Source organism: Cyprinus carpio, chromosome B1 (assembly GCF_018340385.1).
Source record: "Cyprinus carpio isolate SPL01 chromosome B1, ASM1834038v1, whole genome shotgun sequence".
NCBI classification, from domain to species: Eukaryota; Metazoa; Chordata; class Actinopteri; order Cypriniformes; family Cyprinidae; genus Cyprinus; species Cyprinus carpio.
In genome coordinates, this window is record NC_056597.1 from 39,072,980 (window position 1) to 39,095,187 (window position 22,208).

At 33.6% G+C, this 22,208-nt stretch overlaps 1 protein-coding gene across 1 annotated transcript in view; it reads left to right on the top strand.

Annotated features, from left to right (window-relative positions):
• The window catches only part of LOC109064038 (cilia- and flagella-associated protein 58-like), an 82,429-nt gene that overhangs the window by 46,081 nt on the left and 14,140 nt on the right, over positions 1 to 22,208 (top strand). Inside the window, exons 14-17 of the mRNA XM_042717447.1 lie at positions 5,011 to 5,122; positions 5,213 to 5,317; positions 18,356 to 18,475; positions 21,748 to 21,881. Coding sequence (XP_042573381.1) covers positions 5,011 to 5,122; positions 5,213 to 5,317; positions 18,356 to 18,475; positions 21,748 to 21,881 — 471 coding nt within the window. The remainder of the gene's footprint in view (positions 1 to 5,010; positions 5,123 to 5,212; positions 5,318 to 18,355; positions 18,476 to 21,747; positions 21,882 to 22,208) is intronic.

The window sequence follows — 22,208 nt, forward strand, 5'->3', positions numbered from 1 at the left end:
GTAGCTTTTCTTAGGAACAGAACAAACTCAGTGCCACTAAAAGTATTTTATTAAAGCTCCAGGAAAAAGTGCTGGCTAGATTTCCCACATACAGACTTATGTTGAGAACAGGAGTAATCGAAATGCAATGTGAAGAAGTCTTAGTGATTCAAGGTCGGATTAGACCTGTCTTGAGCAAAGTGATCAAAGAATACTTCCTCTCACCTAATAAAAGTTTGGACGAAGTAAATGGAAGGGGCACTGGCAATTGTGGCTTTCCAATTGATCCCTGTTTTGATATTTTTAAAAGTTGTTTTCTCATTTGGTTGATCTTAATAGTGCTGTAATAGTAGATTGACTACATGTATGAAAAAATATGTATACATGTCTTTTTGTGTGTATCCACATTCCATTCCAGATTGTCTGTTGGGGTTTCCAGTGACTCTTTCTGAACTTTACATCTGCACACCAGTATCAGACGACATGCCTATTGCTGTGTCTAATTTAGAAGGCTGCACCTTCCGTAGGCCACATTTGTCAGCCGAATACTTCATTGAGGCTGTCTCAATTCAGAAAAGTAGCCATTACATTCCAAAGAAGATAAGAAATTACAGTAATTAGGCTTCAAAAGGAATAATGGTTACTTTTCTGAAAGGACATGTGTGAAATGCACAGTATATGGCAGACAAATGCAACCTACACAGGGTGTGAACCATACAGTTTATAAAGTTTCTGAATCATTTGTTTAAATGATTGGTTAAAAAAAAAATTGTTCAGCAAAAAATTTAATCACTTAATCAAATCACCAAATGATTTGTTTAGTACAGCTGATTCATCCAGGAATGAAACATTTGAGTGTGGTTATGAGTGAGTCATTGATTCAATTTGCTTATCCATTCAAAACAATTAATTTATGAATAAAACACCACCAACCGTGTGTTGCTCTGATATGTGCAGTGGTTCTGTTGTGGATTTGTATGGAACTATTTCCTTTGGTGGAACAAGACACATGTAATACGTAATGTGTAATATGTAATGTTTTCTTTGTAAAGACAGTTTTCCTGTACACCAACAAAATCAGAGAACAGCAACTGTTTATGTGTGTACATCGCTGTCTGACAATGATGCAACAGGTGTACAAGAGGATTCCTCTTCATATCAAAGTGCCTCAGGTCTTGTTTGTTTGCTTTGTCATCAATTTTAATGAAGGAAGACACTTATTAAATACTCAGGTTAGGGCCTAAACATGAACACTTGATATGTAATAGAGAGCTTACAGTCACCAAGCACCACATGGTAAAGAATGGAGTTATGTTATTAAGCATAAGCAAATCTAATATTTACTAGATAAAATAATCATTTACACTATACAGCTTTTATTGATAATTTTACATCTTTAATGAAATCTAGATTGTAATGAGCATTTCTATTTAGGGACTGATTCTCACTATTAACTAGTTGCTTATTAGCATGCCTATTATTAACTTATTGGCTGTTTATTAGTACTTTTAAAACACATATTCTGCATGATCATATTCTAGATCCCTAATCCTACCCAATACCTAAACTTAACAACTATCTTACTAACTATTAATAAGCAGCCAATTAGAAGTTTATTGAGGCAAAATTCATAATTATTGGAATTGTACCTTAAAATAAAGTGTGACCCAGCTCAACATTTTGAATGTATTTGTTTTCACAGAGCTTGTTGATTTTTTAGCAATATATATATATATATATATATATATTTTTTTTTTTTTTTTTTACTTAATTTGTGTCTTATGTGGCAGAATTAATAAAGTTTCTTACCATTTAAGACAGGCTTTTGCGTCAGGAGCATGGCTGTGACACCTTAACATACAGTCTCTGTATAGCTCAGTAGGTTTTTGGAAAGGAGCCATTGAGACAGTTATAAATATTAAAGATGACGAGCAACCCAAAACAAGAGCTAATGCCAATATTTCTCCCTCAAACATAGCAAACACTAACAACATTGATTTTGTCTGAATCATCAATGACGAAAAAAGACCTTGCAAGCCTTGAGAAATCTATCCATGCCATTTAGAAGCAATTCCACTGTCTTTTAGCACAACAACATATGCAAAAACCTCTTTAGTTTACTCACATTGCTAGACAAATGATAGTACACTGACGATTTTGGTAATAGTTTTTCCCCCCCAAAGGAAATGACTTATTGATCAATTTAGCATGCTAATCGCTAACACCCTCATAAACTCAACCTGCATTGCGCTCAGGTAAATGAGCTGTGTGCTATGATCATCCATCTCTTTCCATTGCTTCACAGAAAAAGTTCTAGGACATACTGTTTAAACAGAGCTTCATATCATTTCAGTTGAGAATTCAACTGTTTACAGTATGGCTCTCTGTTATTTCTAGTATACAAGGGTTAAAAGACCCTCTTAATTACCCTCTTTCTTTTTTAACACTATTTTTTGTGTCGCATCGCATCACTCTGCATCCAGTTTAGCCAGAATTACATGCTTCATCCAAAACTGCATACTGTGTAGTACACGCAGGTGCTCCATTCGGTTTGAAAAAGTTTGTTCTATATACAGTAGTATGATTGTGTGTGGTATGAATGAAATTCGGATGTACAGTACTACATCTGTCATGTTTTACTATCCGGTGACCTACCAACATCAATTGCGTCACTCTATAACCATTCACAAATCCTCTACCGTGGCCTCATGGGATAGTAAAAAGATCCATCAGATGTGCCTTTCAGAATCTTGCTGGAAGTTGTAAGTCAATGGTTACTATGAATCAGTGACTAGAATTAGTAGAATTAATAGTCATATGACTATGACATACCACCTGATTTACATACTTTTTTTGCCTACTATGTAGTATGGAAGTAGGCATATTTGGACACAGAGACTGATTATATGATGGGTGTTCATGGTTTTGTTGTGTTGTGCCAGTCGTGTCTGGTATAGACAGGGTATTATTTTATCTACCTTTCATTAACTTTTCTGTTCCTGTGTTCCATGAAGAGTTGTGTGTGTCCTCAGATCTCCTTAGAGACGATTTTGCCATTTATTTATTTTCAATGCATTTCAAGAGGCTTTTCTATTGTGGCTGAAATGGCGTAATTTCTTTTTCCAGACTCTGTCAAGCCACTAGTGCTTATAGGTTGGCTGAAGGAGCTTTTAAGTTGTTTACTGGAGTTGAATCACTGTAGCAGGTCAAAGGAAGACACTAGCTGTAGCTAGACTTGCCATAAGTGACACTGTTGTAGGGGTAAAGTACACACAGAATACGCTGTTGTGCAAAATAACAGGTGGGTGCAATCCAGCGAAACGCAACAGAGCACTGGGATCTTTTCTCCAGTTGTCCATAATTACCACAACACATCAAACATTGTAACAGACAAATGTTACAAACTACAGTAAACCCTTGAAATTCTAGTCCCACCCCTGACATTTTTCTGATTTGTTCAGTGAAGGAATAGTTCACCCAAAAAAATAATTTTGCTGAAAATTTATAACTAAGGTGTAGATGAGTTTGTTATCATTGGAACAGATTTGGAGAAATTAAGCATTACATCTCTTGCTCACCAGTGGATCATCTGCAGTGAATGGGTGCTGTCAGAATGAGAGTCCAAACAGCTGATAAAAAACATCCCAATGATCCATAAGCAATTGACATATATCCAGTCCATCAATTACTGTCTTGTGAAGAGAAATGTCCATCATTGAGGCATTTTACCTTGAAAACGTTGAAATATGAGGTCATAATCCATAATAACACTTCCTCCAGTGAAAAAGTCCATTCTCTGTTTTCCTCTTACATCAAAATCCAACGACATATTTGTTTAGACCATATCTGTTTTAGATAATTTTTGCTTGTAAAGGGTGCTTAATCTTTGCATATTTCTTTCCTTATTCAGACAAGACAGCCTTTTCAGTGGAGAAAGCAATTTTGGATAGAGGACTCTTGATAAAGGAGCTTTGAAATTTGAAATATCTTAATTAATTATTAATTTGTTTATTACAAACAGATTGATGGACGGAATCATGTGAATTACTTGTGGATTATTGATGTTTCTATCAGTTTAATCTGTGTAGACTCTCATTCTGACAGCACCTACTAGATACAAAGGATCCAGTGATAAAGCAGTGATGTCATGTTCCGATGAAATAATAAACTCAGCTACATTTTATACGGCTTAAGTGTGAATAAATGTTCAGCAAATTTTCATTTTTGGATGAAAAATACATTTAAAGTAATGCTGGTTTTTGTTTTTGAAATATATATATATTTATGGTAATTATGTTTAAGTTTATGTTTTTTATTTTTAATTGTATTTATTTATTGAGAAATCAGATTATGATTAATTAAAAGAATAAAAATTAAATTAATAGAATTTATTTTTTGCATTTTAAAGGAATAAATTTTGTAAATTGTGTAGTAATAAATTGCGACAAAAATGTCATAAGCAACCACCTGTAACACACTAACTGCACAGCAGTTTTGGAGACAAAATTTTAATGCTAAAATACAGAATTTCTTCAAAATGTAAAAAATCTCAAATTGATGCACAACAAATCTGAAAAATTATGAGACTATGCAGCAAATATGTACATAGACCAACCATAAAATAGCTGCGAACGCTAGAATGTATCGTGTGTACACCTATAGAAAAGCATACATGTCTACAAGTGTCTTTTCAAACAAGCTTCCCGCAGAGAGGGAAAGGTCAGTTAGGATTATGCTGTGAGCCATAACCTGTCGATATGAGATCCAAGAGATTTGTTTCTCCCTCTCGCTTCCATTCACCCTCTTGTTTGCATTTCCCTGTTTGTGCGTGTTGTGGTGCATAAGTAAATAAGTGAAGTGCAGGCTTTTAGAACCTCTCACGCAAACTCATTTTCAAAGTGCTGTGCATCCTGCCAGAATGCAGGAAATTTAAATGACTGACTATAAATTAGTAGATTATTGTTGCTTTTATTGTGGCCTGGAAATCAGAGTCAGAGTTACTCTACTGCTGTTTCTTTGTTCTGATGGCAGACATGAAGTGTTTCATATGCAGAGGGAGCTGCTGAAAGAGAGGACAAGATGTCGAGCTCTAGAGGATGAGCTTGGCAATCCCTTGAATGTACACCGCTGGAGAAAACTAGAGGTATGGGCTTGCATAGGCTTGTTACGGGAACAGTTGTATAAATAATACAGTCTTCCAAAATAGTTTGATTTTGCTTCTCTTTCTTTGTAGGCGAGTGATCCCAGCAGCTTTGAACTGATTCAGAAGATTCATTCTCTTCAGCGCAGGCTGATAGCTAAGACTCAGGAGGTCGTGGAGAAAGAGCTTATGCTACAGGTGAGAAGATTCTGTAAATGGTGCTAGTAATGGAACAGTACTAGTGCCCCTTCTGCCTCGCCAATCATTGTCCCACAACAGATTCAAATCATTAGTTGAAACAGAAAGTCAGAGCTCACATAGAAAAAAGAGAAATTAAAATGATATACACAAACATTTGGGGTCAAGAGATCTGTTTATTTATATATGCATTTATGTTTCTCAAAAGCGACAGTAAAAATATATGATGGTTTCCAAAAAAAATCTTAACCAGCACAACTGTTTTCAACTTTGACAAGAAAAAAAAAGAAAGAAAAAAAAGCTAAAAATTCAGATTTGTTATAACAGTTATACATTAAAATAGAAAACAGTTTACACTTATTATATTAAAATTATAATAATATTTCACAACATTACTGTTTTTACTTTTTCTTGATTTTTTTAATAAATCTTAGAGATAACTATAACTACATATTAGTTAAATGAGTTACAAATAGATTAGTTATATTTGAAAGTTATCTAATTGATATTGATTTTCTCTGTTCTTCATTTGCATATGCTGCTTTAAGGCAATTTAAAGTTATCTAAAAGTAATACAGATTGTGCTACTGTACTTTAAGATTGTGATATTTCATTATTAGGTTACTGAATAACTTTTTTTCTGTGCCTGTAGCACTTTTGCACAAAGCGCCACAGATTTTCACATAATCAAAATGTCCACCGTTTTACTCTTCCTCTGTGCCTTGCTTGTTCCATTATTACATATTTGGACTAATTTTATTATTCTTCCAGCTCCTAATAACATTAAAGTACTCTCTACTTTTACCATATTAAAATCCATCCCACAGAATTTTTGCAGATTCTGTCTGGACTGATAATTTGTGATTTTTACTGGAGTCCATTTTTAAAGTACTTTATCCTGAGAGAGACCAATTTTCATATCCTCCCTGCCATTCAGTTTAATAATATACAACAAGCAGAGTCTATCATTTATACGTTTAGCCATACATTACTTGCACTATAGTCTGGAACTAGTCATTTTTCCCTCTTTGTCCTTGTGTATGGTCTAGTATTCAGAGAGCCCTCCATTATCTTTAATGAAGTGATCTGTGCTGTTCATTGCTCAGTCTAGAAACACATGTGTTTTCTCAGATGTAGCAGGTGCTCAGATGTAGAGCTTCTCGAGGGAGCAACGATTGTTTACATAAATGCACTTGGAATCTCTGATTAGGTTATGAATGGAGAGATGGAGAGAGGTGCTGATTGCGTGACTAGGGTAACTTTTATGCTTTCTTGGTTATGTATTTGAGATTTTTAATTGGGTTTGTTTGTTTGAAGACTATAATGGTGGCTCCAAAGCAACTAATCAGAAATGTTACTGAACTGAGAGAGGGGAAAAAAATTAAGACGAAAAAGTTCACAGTTTGTCTGAAAGAGACAGACAAAATGTTCTAGGAGTAACTGTCCACTTTACTTTCACCATTATGAGATGGGTGGACATGGGCTGTGATGTTCAGTTTGATAATGTGTTAAGAGTTTTTTCTCACTTTCGGATCTTGAGCTCAGATGCAGTGGAAATGATAAAATGGGCTTTCAAAATGCCATTAACATCAGACAGACAGACAGACAGCCAGTTTAAAAAGGTTCCTTTCACTGCCTGTATCAAATGAAGCTTAACAGACTGGATCGCAATCTTAGGACATGAGCAGCAGTTTTCAGGGATCAGATCATATCAAAACGTGTTTGATTTCTTTCAGGTCGTCACTAGATTCACCTTTTCTTCCTAAACTCAATTCAGAACACACTATTGATATTTACACAAGCTGTGGTGGAGAGTATAATAGTGTCCCACATTATTTCTATTGGACAAACCTTTTACCAGAGCCATGCAGTCTTTCATTTCATACAGTAAAGATATGTATTTAATAAGAACGTCTTTGCCCATGGCATTGTTTTTTTTTTTTTTTTATTGTTTTTTTTACTTGTATTAAGTTAGAAAAATGTCAAATAAACCACATTTCTTTTTGAGGAATTACTTTTTTTTTTTTTTATTTATTCCTGTGATGTGATGGCTGAGTTTTATTTTTAGTTTCATTAGTCTTGTGTTTTGTGTTACATGATCTGATTCTGATATGATTTCCTGCTCAAGAAACATTTCTTAGCATTATTATTTTCAGTGTTAAAAATGGTTGTACTGCCTAATGTTTTGTGATATATTTTTTCATTTTGATATATTTTCATGATTCCTTGATGAACAATATATTGAAATAGAAATCTTTTGTAACATTATAAATGCCTTAACTGTCACTTTTGATAAATTTAACTAATCCTTGCTGCGTAAAATAATTTATTACTTAAAAAAATCTACCCCAAAACTTCTGAATGATGAAAGAGAAGTCTTTAAAATATTTTAGTCTCTATGTGCTTCTGTATGGTTTGGAAATAGTTGTTGTCTTTATATTCTTTGTACAATTCTGTTTGATGCAGCTATGAACTTCTTTTAGAATACATGAATGAATCAGCATTTTGTGATTTCTCACAAATTCAGTTCCAATCTGAAAATCAATGAATATGCCGATGGACTGCAGAAGAAATGAACCCACCTTCGAAGGAACATTGGGATGCAGTGCTTATTAGGTTAAAGCTGACTGCCTTACAACACCCATATAACTCATTGTGTGATTATGAAGTTGCTCAACTTGGCTCTGTTTATCGGCTCAGATGCTGTGAGAGTCTTGAGCTGCCTTTGATGCCTTCTAAAACAGCCCCCCCACAGTTGTTAGACAGCAGGGCTTTGTTGTATAGTTTTGTAGCTGTTTGCTGTGAAAATTGTGACAGCGTGTGCAATATAGCACCGTTTAGGACACAATAGCAAAAAGCTATTGCAGTCAAGACAATGCTGCACTTCTGTAGACGGGGGACAGTGGTGATTCATAAATGATGCGAGACAGGCTCCATTTTGAATATAATACCCATTATCGATCTTGAAGTATTCACAATGCAGCACTTTATGGCAAACAAACAGTAGGTGCTGTTTTTCGCACAGAAACAGACTCTAATTGTTGCATTATTTGCATTGAGGCAGTGCGATAATAAAAGAGGCACAGAACATGTCATGTCAGTTAATATTCGTGCAGGCAAATCTGGACAGGCGATTAGCAGTTAACTATTTATTCATGCATGGTGGCCGTAAGAAATGGCCCAGTGACTCACCGAATTACAAGCTGAGGTATGACAGGAAGGTCTGTTTTACCTGCAACAAACAGCGGAATTTATTATGCCCTACAGTTAATGTAATATAACGCTGTAACACAGATAGGTCGTAAGGTCTGCGATAGGTTTGCATTGGGTGCCACAGAGTTAGATTGAGTTTTCTGAGCTAAAGTTTTCATTTGGGTAAAAGGGAAAGGAAGGTAATATTGTATCGCAGGAGATCCAGCACTCAGGGAGAGATTGTGACTTCTTATTTCCAAAGCTCATTTATGAACACTTCCTGTCTTTCAGACACTATACTCTGGTCCTAACTCTCTCACTGCTTACACACACAGACCTGTTTAGTACACACTACTATGAGTTATGTTAAGTGCCATAGACATGAAAAGATCTTCTGGTAACAAAAATATATATATATATAAAAAAAAACATTTAAGTGTTAGCATTGTGTTAAACGGATTAATGAAGAAAGTTTGACAGTTAAAGATAAGTTTTTTTGTTGACCTTATGAGACCTGCGACCCACTGATTGAGACCCACTGCTTGAAGTCACAAAAGCTTTTCTCCACTCATTTGTGACACAACTTGTGCCATGACAGCAGGAGCAACAAAATAAAGTCTTGTGTTTGTCAAAATCTTAGCTGTCAAGGGAGGATGTCTCCATCGTAAGACAGGTCTGAAGCCGGTAGACGTGCAATTGTCGTCCGAATTCTTTGGCAGAGAAAACTGTTGCGGGGGTGTGAAAATTGAGCGTGTTCCCATCACTGTCAGTCACAGCGTGTCTTCTTCATCTCTGAATGGAGTGACACACAGAACATCTGTTTGCTTTTAAATCATACTTGTCGTCTACCGATCACACTGAACAGGGACAGCAGAGCTACTCCGGTTACTTCTAGTGTTCTTCATGTCACATAGGCTTTCTCTGATCATTCAGCCTGACATATAAAGGAAATGAAGTCAGAATGACTAAGCAACGTGACTTCCGGTTTGTTAACAATGTTCAAAATTCTTCTTACGTAAGAGGATGACTGTAGACTTGTTGTTAAATATGAGTTTGGGGGAGAGAGATGGAAATGGAGTAAAGAGAAAGAAAGTGAGTGAGAATATGGAGAGATGAGTATTTGAAGGGCCCTGTGGTGTGGTCATTAAAAGCCAGATATTCTTTTTCATTTCCTCTGGGAGGATGAAATATTATCAGAGTATCGTATTTATAGTAAGTGTTTTTCTATTCAGTAGGTAAAAGACATTTTTAATAACTATCATCAGGCTAATCCACTTTATGATAATGTACTTTTTATTTTTGTGTGTGTATTTGGGAAATTTTATCTAGCATTTTTTATGCAATATTCAAAAAATGTGCATACAAAACATGGATGAAATCCTGGTTAATTTCTCCAGGGAAACTGATGCTAATAATGGAGCTTGTGTCCCTTGTAGAATTTCAGAAGAAATCTCAGCAATGTCACTAACTGTACTCAGATTTGCCCGGATGGCAAGTTCTGCGATTGACAGTCTGAGAAAAATAATTTGATAGAGCTTAACTTATTTTGAACTCCAAATGGTAGTGGAGCCACAAAAGACTAACCTCAGAGCAATAAATCCTTTTTTCTGAGAAATAAAGCTCCAAAATGTATGTTGACATTATTCTTAGTGTTATATTCATGATAAATAGAGTAAGACAGACAGACAGAACAAAGTGCGAGACAGGTTGCTGGGTCTCCATTGAGGACATGTGTAACTGCATTAGCATCAGGGCTTGAAAACGAAAAAAAAAAACAATTCAATCGGTTCACTCCGAGCAGAATTTATATAGTATTTTAACGTTTCTGTTCCTGCGTTTCTCTGATATTATTACCGTTACGAAACCGGTTCGGGTGGAAGAAATACCGGTTAATAGCGTTATTTAAAAAAATAAAATAAATAAATAATAATAATTCTTTGCCTATAATATGCCTAATAATAATAATAATAAAGTTCATCATTTTCTTTACTCAAAAAGAAAAGGAAAAAAGAGAGATCTGGTCACTTTAGCCAATAACCCGCTGAGCTTAGTCACAGCCAATACAGCATCATCTTTTCTAGATTTTGGCCAAATGTAGGCTAGGCTACAAAAAAAAAAAAAAAAAAAAAAAAAAAAAAATTCCTTCTATCAACACTTTAAAGACATCAAAATATTTTTAAGATATTTAATAATGTTTGCTGCATTGTTAAAAAAACAAAAACACTTGTATAAGATTGTGTTTTGAGATTGAAAAAAAAACATAAGTCACGGCTCACGTCGCATTTTATTAGCCCTGTTACTTTCCGAAATAATTAATGATAAAATGCCTGTAGGCTAAAGCAAAATGTTTACAAACATTATAAAAACAGTTATTAGTTTCTCTCCGAAACAAATAATCTAAAGTTTAGGCTATAAAAACCTCAATCCAAAAACAAGTTAATTTAAGGTGAAGCTGATGCCTACTTCACTCATTCGGCACGAATCCAAATGTTTCCATGTTCCTGATGTATCTGGATGCTAAAATATTATTTATTATATAGTGTTTGTACTTTCATTGACATAAAACATCATCCTTCACATCGGCTATATCAGCACAGTGAGGCGCGGTCACGCTGACAAATTTTGTAAAACGGAGCAGTGTAACTTTTTATTTGTTTCTTTAACTGTATTTTATTTTGATAATGAACAGGCTTCAATACAGCAAAATTATGTTGTGTGTGTGCGTAAGGCATCAGCGTGATGGTCATATGGTTATACAGAAGCAAGACATTATTCAAAGCGGTCAAGCTTTTGCAAAATAATTAAAACTGAATAAAGAAAACTACTCTCTGCTGTTACGTTTTCCCTTCTGAAAACTTTGGAACATTTCACAATGAACCGTAATTTAGCAAATTTTTTTCTTTTGTTTTGTTAATCTGTCAATATGATTTAAGTGAAATATATTTAGTGTATATGCCTATATTCCTTTTTATGTAAGCCTATAGTTTTTCTGTTTTCTCCTTTCACAGAAGCGCTGCCGGTGTGTGTGATCTGTTGAATTCATCTTACACTATCCTCAGATAAACGACTTGCCTATGATGAGTTCACAGCTGAGTGGACATTTCACTCATTGGCTTCAGCGTCACATTTGCACAGGCCGTACTACTGGAATTCATGATTGGTTGACAGCAAATTTCATATATTAAATGGAACGATAAAATAACGTTATTAACCGGTTAATGGCCATTTCAAATTTTCGATTCTGTTGGGAACTATAAAATTTGATTTCGTTTCTGGTTCTGTTCCTGTCAAAATTTCATTTGCTTCCGGTTTTCGTTCTCGTTCCTTGAACCGGTTCAGGGCCCTGATTAACATTATCAAACCGTGGAAATGTGTTTTTGGATGCTGGTGTGATGTATTCTTTGATAATGCGCCATGAGTGCAGATGTTTGCGTGAGACACAGAGTTGGTGATATGAAAGGTGGAGTCTGAGACTGGATTTGATCTCAGCCTTGTTGTCATCTTATAAAAGTCAGTGTATTAAAGCCCAGACGCCTCTCAGTCATAAATCATTCATTGGCTGACTCGCTCTCTATCACACAACACACACACACACACAACACACACACACACACACACACACACACACACACACACACACACACACACACACACACACACACACACACACACACACACACACACTTCACTATTGATGAAATTATGAAGAGACGGCCACCATGGCTGTGAAGAAACAGCGAAAAGAAAAAGGACAGAAAATATCTTGAGAAAAATACTGGGAGCTTCAGAGGAAAAAATGTGTTAAGCTTTCAGCTTTGCAATAAATCTATAATGTTTGTGTGTGTTGTGTGGAGTAATGTGTTTGAGACAAAGGACTGTTTTGTGGTTGTTGAAGCCATGATTGTGTCTTCATTTTGAATGCTGGTCCTTTTGATCATGAACAATCTTCTTTCAGTCATCCTAAGCCCCCTGAATTCATGATTTCTCCTGTGGCACATCATTTATATTCCATTGAAAATTTAGAGCCTTTATATTAGTGATCATTTTAGACACCAGACAGTCTGCATTTATTAGCATTGATGAGTTTAAACTGGACAGTACTCCCTCTCTAATTAGTGACACTGATGATCCATATATGTGTGTGTGTGTGTGTGTGTGTCATTAAATGGTCAGTGCTGCGATTAGTGGTAGTTGTCCATATTTCTGTCCTCCACACACTTGGATAATTAACACTAGCTTATAAAATGAATTAGCTGTCAGTCCCTTGAATCTGGATATAGCTTTTTTTCAGTGATGTGACACTGAAAAATAGCATCATTGCTTATAATTGTACAACTGATGGTAAAAGATCTCATGCTCTGAACTAACAAATATCTCTTTTGAACTCTTGTCAGAAGAGAAAAAGAGTGACACATTTAGAACATCTCAGAGAATTTTCACAGTGTTTTAGAGGATTTGATTCATTTTAGAGTTAGTTATAATACTTATTTATGTAGAATAATATCACTGGGATTTTTCACTGTTTATATAAAGTAAAAAACGATAAGAAAGTACTCTTTATTTAATATGAAATTAAATGAAATGATATGTTAAATTAAAAGTTACATTAAACATTTTTTTATTTGTTAATTTAAATGTGTAAATCACATTAAAAATTGTATAAAAACTTAAATTAAATTAAATTAAATTTGGTGAATTACAATACTTTGTTTAAAATTCAAATTACAATTTAAATTAAATTAAATTAAATTAATTTTGGTGCTTACGATACTTCCTGTTTAAAATTAAATTAAATAAAAAATACAATAAAAATTTAATTAATTCAATTCAATTTCAAGTTTATGAAAATGAAATGTAAGATTAGAAATGAAATTAAATTTGGTGCTTTACAATACTTTAAAATTAAATAAAAGAAAAAATTACATTAAAATTTTATTAAAAATTAAATTGAAGTAAAAATTAAATTAAATTAAATTAAATTAAATTAGGTATTTTATGATACTTAATTTAAAATTAAATTAAATTAAATCAGGTACTTTATGATACTTTGTTTGAAATGAAACAGGATAAAAAAATAGCACATTAAAATGGTGTATGGTGAAAAATTTAAAATCAAATGAAATTCACTTGGTACTTTATGATACTTTGTGTTTAAAATGAAATACAATGACAAATTACATTAAAATTAAATTAAATTAAATTAAATTAAATGTGTTATTTTATGAAACTTCATATTTAAAATGAATTTGATTTTGTTTTACTTTTGGTGTTGCCGCGAGAATCGAGAAACTTTACGTCGAGCTGAAAACATCCTTTTGGCGCCCGGGCAGCCTGGTCCGGAAGCAGCAGCGGCAAAAACTAGAAGTTTATCAGCGACAACTCCGGCCGAGAATAACAAACAACGAAGGTCCGATAATATACACGTTCTTTTGTCTTCTTCTCTTCCTCTTCTGGGCTTCCTTCTTCTCATTCTCTTCCTCCCTCTTCCTTTCTCTTTCTCCGTCTCTTCTCTTCTCTTCTTCTTCTTCTCTTCTCTATATTCTCTTCTCTTCCTTCTCTTCGTATCTTCGCTTCTCTTCTTCGTAAGAGATGACTGTAGACTTGTTGTTAAATATGATTTTGGGGGAAGAGATTGGCAATGGAGTAAGAGAACGAAAGTGAGTGGAGATATGGGAGATGAGTAGTTTGAAGGGCCCTGTGGTGTGGTCATTAAACATATATTCTTTCACTTTCCTCTGGGAGGATGATACAATATATCCGAGTCCGTATTTCTAGTGAGTGTTTTTCCTATTCATAGTACAAACATTTCAATAACTATCAGCAGCTCATTCCCCAATTTATGATAATGTACTTTTATTTTTGTGTGGTATTTGGGGAACTTTTATCCTACATTTTTTTATGCAATATTCCAAAAAATTGCATAAACAAACATGGATAAATTCCTGGTTAATTTCTCCAGGGAAACTGAATGTCTAATATGGAGCGTTGTGTCCCTTGTAGATTTCAGAAGAAATCTCAGCAATGTCACTAACCCCTTACTCAGATTTGCTCACGGATGGCAAGTTGCTGCGATGACAGTCTGAGTAAAAATAATTGATAGAGCTTTAACTTAGTTTGAACTCCATCTGGAGTGGAGCCACAATAAGACTAAACCTCAGAGCAATAAACTCCTGTTTTTCTCTGAGAAATAAAGCTCCAAAATGTATTTTGACATTATTCTTAGTGTATAGTTCAATGAATAAATAGAGTAAGACAGCAGACAGAACACGTGCGAGACATGTTGCTGGGTCTCCGTGAGGGACATTGTGTAACTGCATTAGCATCAGGGCTTGAAAAACGAAAAAAGAAAAAAAAAACAATTCAATCGGTTCACTCCGAGCAGAATTTATATAGTATTTTAACGTTTCTGTTCTGCGTTTCTCTGATCTATTACCGTTACGAAAACCGGTTCGGGTGGAAGAAATACCGGGTTAATAGCGTTATTTAAAAAAATAAAATAAATAAAATAATAATAATTCTTTGCCTATAATATTGCCTAATAATAATAATAATAAAGTTCATCATTTTCTTTACTCAAAAGAAAAGGAAAAAAGAGAGATCTCGGTCACTTTAGCCATAACCCGCTGAGCTTAGTCACAGCCAAATACAGCATCATCTTTTCTAGATTTTGGCCAAATGTAGGCTAGGCTACAAAAAAAAAAAAAAAAAAAAAAAAAAACATTCATTCTATCCACACCTTTAAAGACATCAAAATATTTTTAAGATATTTAATAATGTTTGCTGCATTGTTAAAAAAACAAAAACACTTGTATAAGATTGTGTTTTGAGATTGAAAAAAAAAACATAAGTCACGGCTCACGTCGCATTTTATTAGCCCTGTTACTTTCCGAAATAATTAATGATAAAATGCCTGTAGGCTAAAGCAAAATGTAAACATTATAAACCAGTTATTAGTTTTTCTCTCCGAAACAAATACTCTAAAGTTGAGGCTATAAAAACCTCAATCCAAAACAAAATTGATTTAAGGTGAAGCTGATGCCTACTTCTCTCATTCGGTATGAATCCAAATGTTTCAGTGTTCTCGACGTATCTGGATGCTGAAATATTATTTATTAATGTTTGTACTTTCATCGACATAAAACATCATCCTTCACATCGGCTATATCAGCACAGTGAGGCGCGGTCACGCTGACAAATTTTGTAAAACGGAGCAGTGTAACCTTTTATTTTGTTTGTTTAACTGTATTTTATTTTGATAATGACAGGCTTCAATACAGCAAACAATTATGTTGTGTGTGTGCGTAAGGCATCAGCGTGATGTAGTCATATTGGTTATACAGAAGCAAGACATTATTCAAAGCGGTCAAGCTTTGCAAAATAAAAATTTAAAACTGAATAAGAAAACTCACTCTCTGCTGTTACGTTTTCCCTTCTGAAAACTTTGGAACATTCACAATGAACTGAATTTAGCACATTTTTTTCTTTTGTTTCGTTAATCTGTCAATATGATTTAAGTGAAATATATTTAGTGTATATGCCTATATTCCTTTTTATGTAAGCCTATAGTTTTCCTGTTTTCTCCATTCACAGAAGCGCTGCACGTGCGTGTGATCTGTTGAATTCATCTTACACTATCCTCAGATAAACGACTTGCCTATGATGAGTTCACAGCTGAGTGGACATTTCACTCATTGGCTTCAGCGTCACATTTGCATAGGCCGTACTACTGGAATTCATGATTGGTTGACAGCAAATTTCATATATTACATGGAACGATAAAATAAACGTATTATTAACCGGTTAATGGCCATTTCAAATTTTCGATTTCTGTTGGGAACTATAAAACTTTGATTTCGTTTCTGGTTCTGTTCCTGTCAAAATTTCATTTGCTTCCGGTTTTCGTTCTCGTTCCTTGAACCGGTTCAGGGCCCTGATTAACATTATCAAACCGTGGAAATGTTTTTGGATGCTGGTGTGATGTATTCTTTGATAATGCGCCATGAGTGCAGATGTTTGCGTGAGACACAGAGTTGGTGAAAGGTGGAGTCTGAGACTGGATTTGATCTCAGCCTTGTTGTCATCTTATAAAAGTCAGTGTATTAAAGCCCAGACGCCTCTCAGTCATAAATCATTCATTGGCTGACTCGCTCTCTATCACACACACACACACACACACACACACACACACACACACACACACACACACACACACACACACACACCACACACACACACACACACACACACACACACACAACATTCCCCACACTTCACTATTGATGAAATTATGAAGAGACGGCCACCATGGCTGTGAAGAAGAAACAGCGAAAAGAAAAGGACAGAAAATATCTTGAGAAAAATACTGGGAGCTTCAGAGGAAAAATGTGTTAAGCTTTCAGCTTTGCAATAAATCTATAATGTGTGTGTGTGTACTGTGTGGCGTAATGTGTTTGAGACAAAGAACTGTTTTGTGGTTGTTGAGGCCATGAGTGTGTCTTCATTTTGAATGCTGGTCCTTTTGATCATGAACAATCTTCTTTCAGTCATCCTAAGCCCCCTGAATTCATGATTTCTCCTGTGGCACATCATTTATATTCCATTGAAAATTTAGAGCCTTTATATTAGTGATCATTTTAGACACCAGACAGTCTGCATTTATTAGCATTGATGAGTTTAAACTGGACAGTACTCCCTCTCTCCTAATTAGTGACACTGATGATCCATATATGGATAGTGTGTGTGTGTGTGTGTGTCATTAAATGGTCAGTGCTGCGATTAGTGTTAGGTTGTCCATATTTCTGTCCTCCACACACTTGGATAATTAACACCTAGCTTATAAAATGAATTAGCTGTCAGTCCCTTGAATCTGGATATAGCTTTTTTTCAGTGATGTGACACTGAAAAATAGCATCATTGCTTATAATTGTACAACTGATGGTAAAAGATCTCATACTCTGAACTAACAAATATCTCTTTGAACTCTTTTCAGAAGAGAAAAAGAGTGACACATTTAGAACATTCAGAGAATTTTCACAGTGTTTTAGAGGATTTGATTCATTTTAGAGTTAGTTATAATACTTATTTATGTAGAATAATATCACGGGATTTTTCACTGTTTTATATAAAGTAAAAAACGATAAAAAAGTACATCTTTATTTAATGTGAATTAAATGAAATGATATGTTAAATTAAAAGTTACATTAAACATTTTTTTATTTGTTAATTTAAATGTGTAAATCACATTAAAAATTGTATAAAAACTTAAATTAAATTAAATTAAATTTGGTGAATTACAATACTTTGTTTAAAATTAAATTACATTTAAATTAAATTAAATTAAATTAAATTAAATTTGGTGCTTTACGATACTTCCTGTTTAAAATTAAATTAAATAAAAAATACAATAAAATTTTATTAATTCAATTCAATTCAAGTTTATGAAAATGAAATGAAATTAAATTTGGTGCTTTACAATACTTTAAAATTAAATAAAAGAAAAAATTACATTAAAATTTTATTAAAAATTAAATTGAAGTAAAAATTAAATTAAATTAAATAAAATTAAAATAATATGATTTATAATATTTAAAATTAAATTAAATTAAATCAGGTACTTTATGATACTTTGTTTGAAATGAAACAGGATAAAAAAATAGCACATTAAAATTGTATTGAAAAATAAAATAAAATTAAATTAACTTTGGTACTTTATGATACTTTGTGTTTAAAATGAAATACAATGACAAATTACATTAAAATTAAATTAAATTAAATTAAATTAAATGTGTTATTTTATGAAACTTCATATTTAAAATGAATTTGATTTTGTTTTACTTTGTGTTGCAGGAGAAAGAGAAACTTTACGTCGAGCTGAAACACATCCTTGCGCGGCAGCCTGGTCCGGAAGCAGCGGAAAAACTACAGGTTTATCAGCGAACACTCCGGGAGAAGACCAAACAACTGAAGGTCCGCTAATATACACTTTCTTTTGTCTCTTCTCTTCTCTTCTCTTCTCTTCTCTTCTCTTCTCTAGCTCTTCTCTCTCTCTTTCTCTTACTCCTTCTCCTTTCTCTTCTCTTCTCTTCTCTTCTCTTCTCTTCTCTTAAATGAAATAAAGCAATATAAGATTATATGATATGTCAGCCGGATCCCGCGTACCACTCACTGAGGGCTTTTTCTCACATAAATCATTCCTTCTCTCACTCCTCTCCCATCATTTTCATCTCCTTATTCCCCCTCTCACCATGAATAATTAGTTACTTCACCACTTAATTAAGAGTTCAGCTCCATCTGGAGACAGCGACCACTAATGTCATTTTTAATGAGTCTGTTCGGTTTAAGCTGCCTCGTCCTGTCCTATTAAATAGGCAAGAGGCAGAGATGAGAGCAGTTAAAAACTTATGAGTCTTTGCTGAGCCTTCGGTGACCTTATAATGTCCATATGGCATTGATATACGTTGATCTTTGAGCTGCGTTTTGATCAGGAACATTAGGATCCAGGAAACTAGCCCTGGATCTAAACACCAGTCAGGACAGTAGAAAGTGCTCCATTACATCCGCCATTCTTTACAAAAATGGATGTAACAGACTTTAAAGACTCAAAAGTAGTTAGCTTGGCTGGGATTAAGTTAGGTGATGTTTTATTATAATATCTGCAGTGTGGAGTATAAAACCTTCTCCCGCCCTTGAGCTTAAAAATAATGGCCCGAAGGTAGGCATAGGGGGGTTTTGCTTTCTGATAATTTATTGCCAAGCTTAAAATGAGTTACGCACCGCAGGCATCACTGGCAAAGCTTTAAATAAACAAAGCTCTGCGTAATTAACATTAGAACAGAAGCCTTACTAATGAGCCAAACAGAAAAGTCATCCCATTCTTTGTTTTGATTGAAGCATGTCCTCCCGCTCCAGCCCCCTTTAGGAAATTAACATTAATTAACACCGGTCTTTTGACTCTCCATGCTTGCTTGGAAGATGTTTCCAGAGTTTTTCTTTGTAAAATACCCAGTAGTCTGAATATTATTATACACTGTGTGAAAAGCTCACAACAGATGAAGTATTTTGATCATTTAAAAATGTGCCAAAAGTGCAGTTTTTGCTTGAAAGTTGATTAAACAATGCAAATTTTGCTGAAAATAAATAAATAAATAAATAAATCAAAAATAATAATAACTTAAATTTATATTAAGTTATTTTGTATTTTTTTTAGGGCTGTCAAATGATTAATCACGATTAATCACATCCAAAATAAAAGTTTTGTTTACAAATATATGTATGTGTACAGGGTATATTTATTATGTATATATAAATACACACACATAAATTATATATTTAGAAATATTTACATGTATATACATTTATTATAGTTATATTCTTAATTGTATATTATATATAAAAATATATTTAATATATAAACATAAATATTCTTTCTTCTTAAATATATACATGCATGTGTGTGTATTTATATATACATAATAAATATTACACAGTATACACACATATACTATGTTAACAAAACTTTTATTTTGGATGTGATAATTCATTTGACAGCCCTAAATAATAACTTAAATTTATTATTAAGTTATTTTTTATTTTTTGTTATTTTGTATTTTTTTTATAATAATATATATAAGCTTTCAATGAACAGAAACATTTTGAATAATTTTATGCAATAAAATTCATAAAAAAATGTATATATATATATATATATATATATATATATATATATATATATATCAGGGCTGCCGTAAATTATGCAATATCTTTCCAAATTGTTTCAATTAATATCGTGTTCATTAAATAATAAAAATAAAAATTGCAAATAAATGTAATTAAAAAGTACCAATAATAATCAATGAACAGAAACATTTTGAATAATTTTATGCAATAGAATTCATAAAAAAAAAAAAATTACTATTGTTTATGGCTTTTTAAAATGATATTATTTAATAAAATTATTATTTTATTTAATACAATTATTTTATTTTAAATTATTTGTATTTAATTGTATAAATGGAAAAACATTTAAATCAAAAAAACGTTCAATGAGCAGAAACATTTTGAATGCCTGTCATGTGCAATACCCTTCGCAAATCATCCAATCCAAAGCCAGCTCTGCAGCAGAGCACATCCGAGATTCCTTCATTTATTACTTCCTCTCTATTTCCCTCCTCTCTCACTTTCTGTCCATCTTCCTCCTTCTCTTTAGCATCTCTCTTCTCTCTGTTCCTTTGATTACTGAGCTCTGGGCTGTTGGGTCACCTGCACTATGTGGGTGGTTTGGAGCACATTGGATGAATGACAATTAGAGCTTGACTGATATGTGCAAAGATTGACAGAGATCAAGGAGATGCCGCAGAGGAAATCACTCCGTTCCTTGCTCAGAGGAAGAGATGAGGTGACCGTGTCAATCGGAACACATCCTCAGTGATACATCACAACTGTACAACTAGGACACATTTATAGCAAAGAGGTGCCTACTGAAGGGTGGGCACAGCTTTAGGAATCATTTCAAAGTAATTGATAAATGGGCTCTTAGATGTTTTGGAACATAACTGGAAGCACAAAAGCAATGAACTGCTTGTGGCAGTTGTTACAGTGTTTTACCATGATTATGTGGAGCACCTAATCATGCTGAAATCACTGTAAGAATGTACTGCTTTCATAACTAAAAGCATTAATGTTCAGTATATAATTAAATGAAAAAAGATTCCAGTGAAATTAATTATAAAAGTACTTAAAATAATCACTGTTGTTAATCACTAAACAATTAGTCTGCAAAGCAATATAGTTAATCTGTAGGCCGTTAAGCTCTGAATTAAACGAAAAAAAAAAAAAACTAATATATATATATATATATATATATATATATATATATATATATATATGTATATATACTTTATATATTTATTTTTTTCATGAAAATTAATCCTATTTGTTTTAATTCAATTAACACATTTTCCTACTAATTTTTCAGTGTTTTTCTCTTTACAAAATCTCATTGTCCAGATACATCTATTTTTTTTTTGTTTGTTTGAATTAAAATATGCTTTAATTAACTTAATTGGAACAAATGATGATATGTACTGTACCATTGCATATAATTAAATCATGAAGGTTTTTGTGCACTTGACCCGGTTATGGTTGCCAGGCAAGTTTGAAGCAACCAAGTGCATAAATATAGAATTTACATGTAAAGTCAGGCTATTTTCTCAGTTTTAAACATACCTTTTCTTTCACAGGTCCTAACAGCAGAGCTCAACATGCACGAGTCCCAATCAGAAGACTACAAGTATGAGATCGAACGTCTGGCCCATGAACTCCAAGAAGTCAAGAAAAAATACCTCGCACAGAAACGAAAAGACCAGGAGCACAGGTGAGAAAGGAAGGCGGAAACCCAAAAATGACAATTCTGTCATCATCTACTCACCATTATTATGTCCTTCTAAACTTGTATGACTTTCTTCTGTGGAATAACAAAAGACAACTTTTTCAATTGACATTAAATGTGGACCAAAGCAATCAAGCTCAAAAAAGGATGCAAAAGCACAATCATAAAAGTAGTCCAAATGGCTCATAAAGTCTAAAGTTGTATAGACCACGTTTATGATGCTTGTGGTGCTTTTGCATGCTTTTAAAAAGCTTGAAAGCATCAGTCACCAATAATGAGGGTGAGTAAATGATGACTGAATTTTCATAAGCG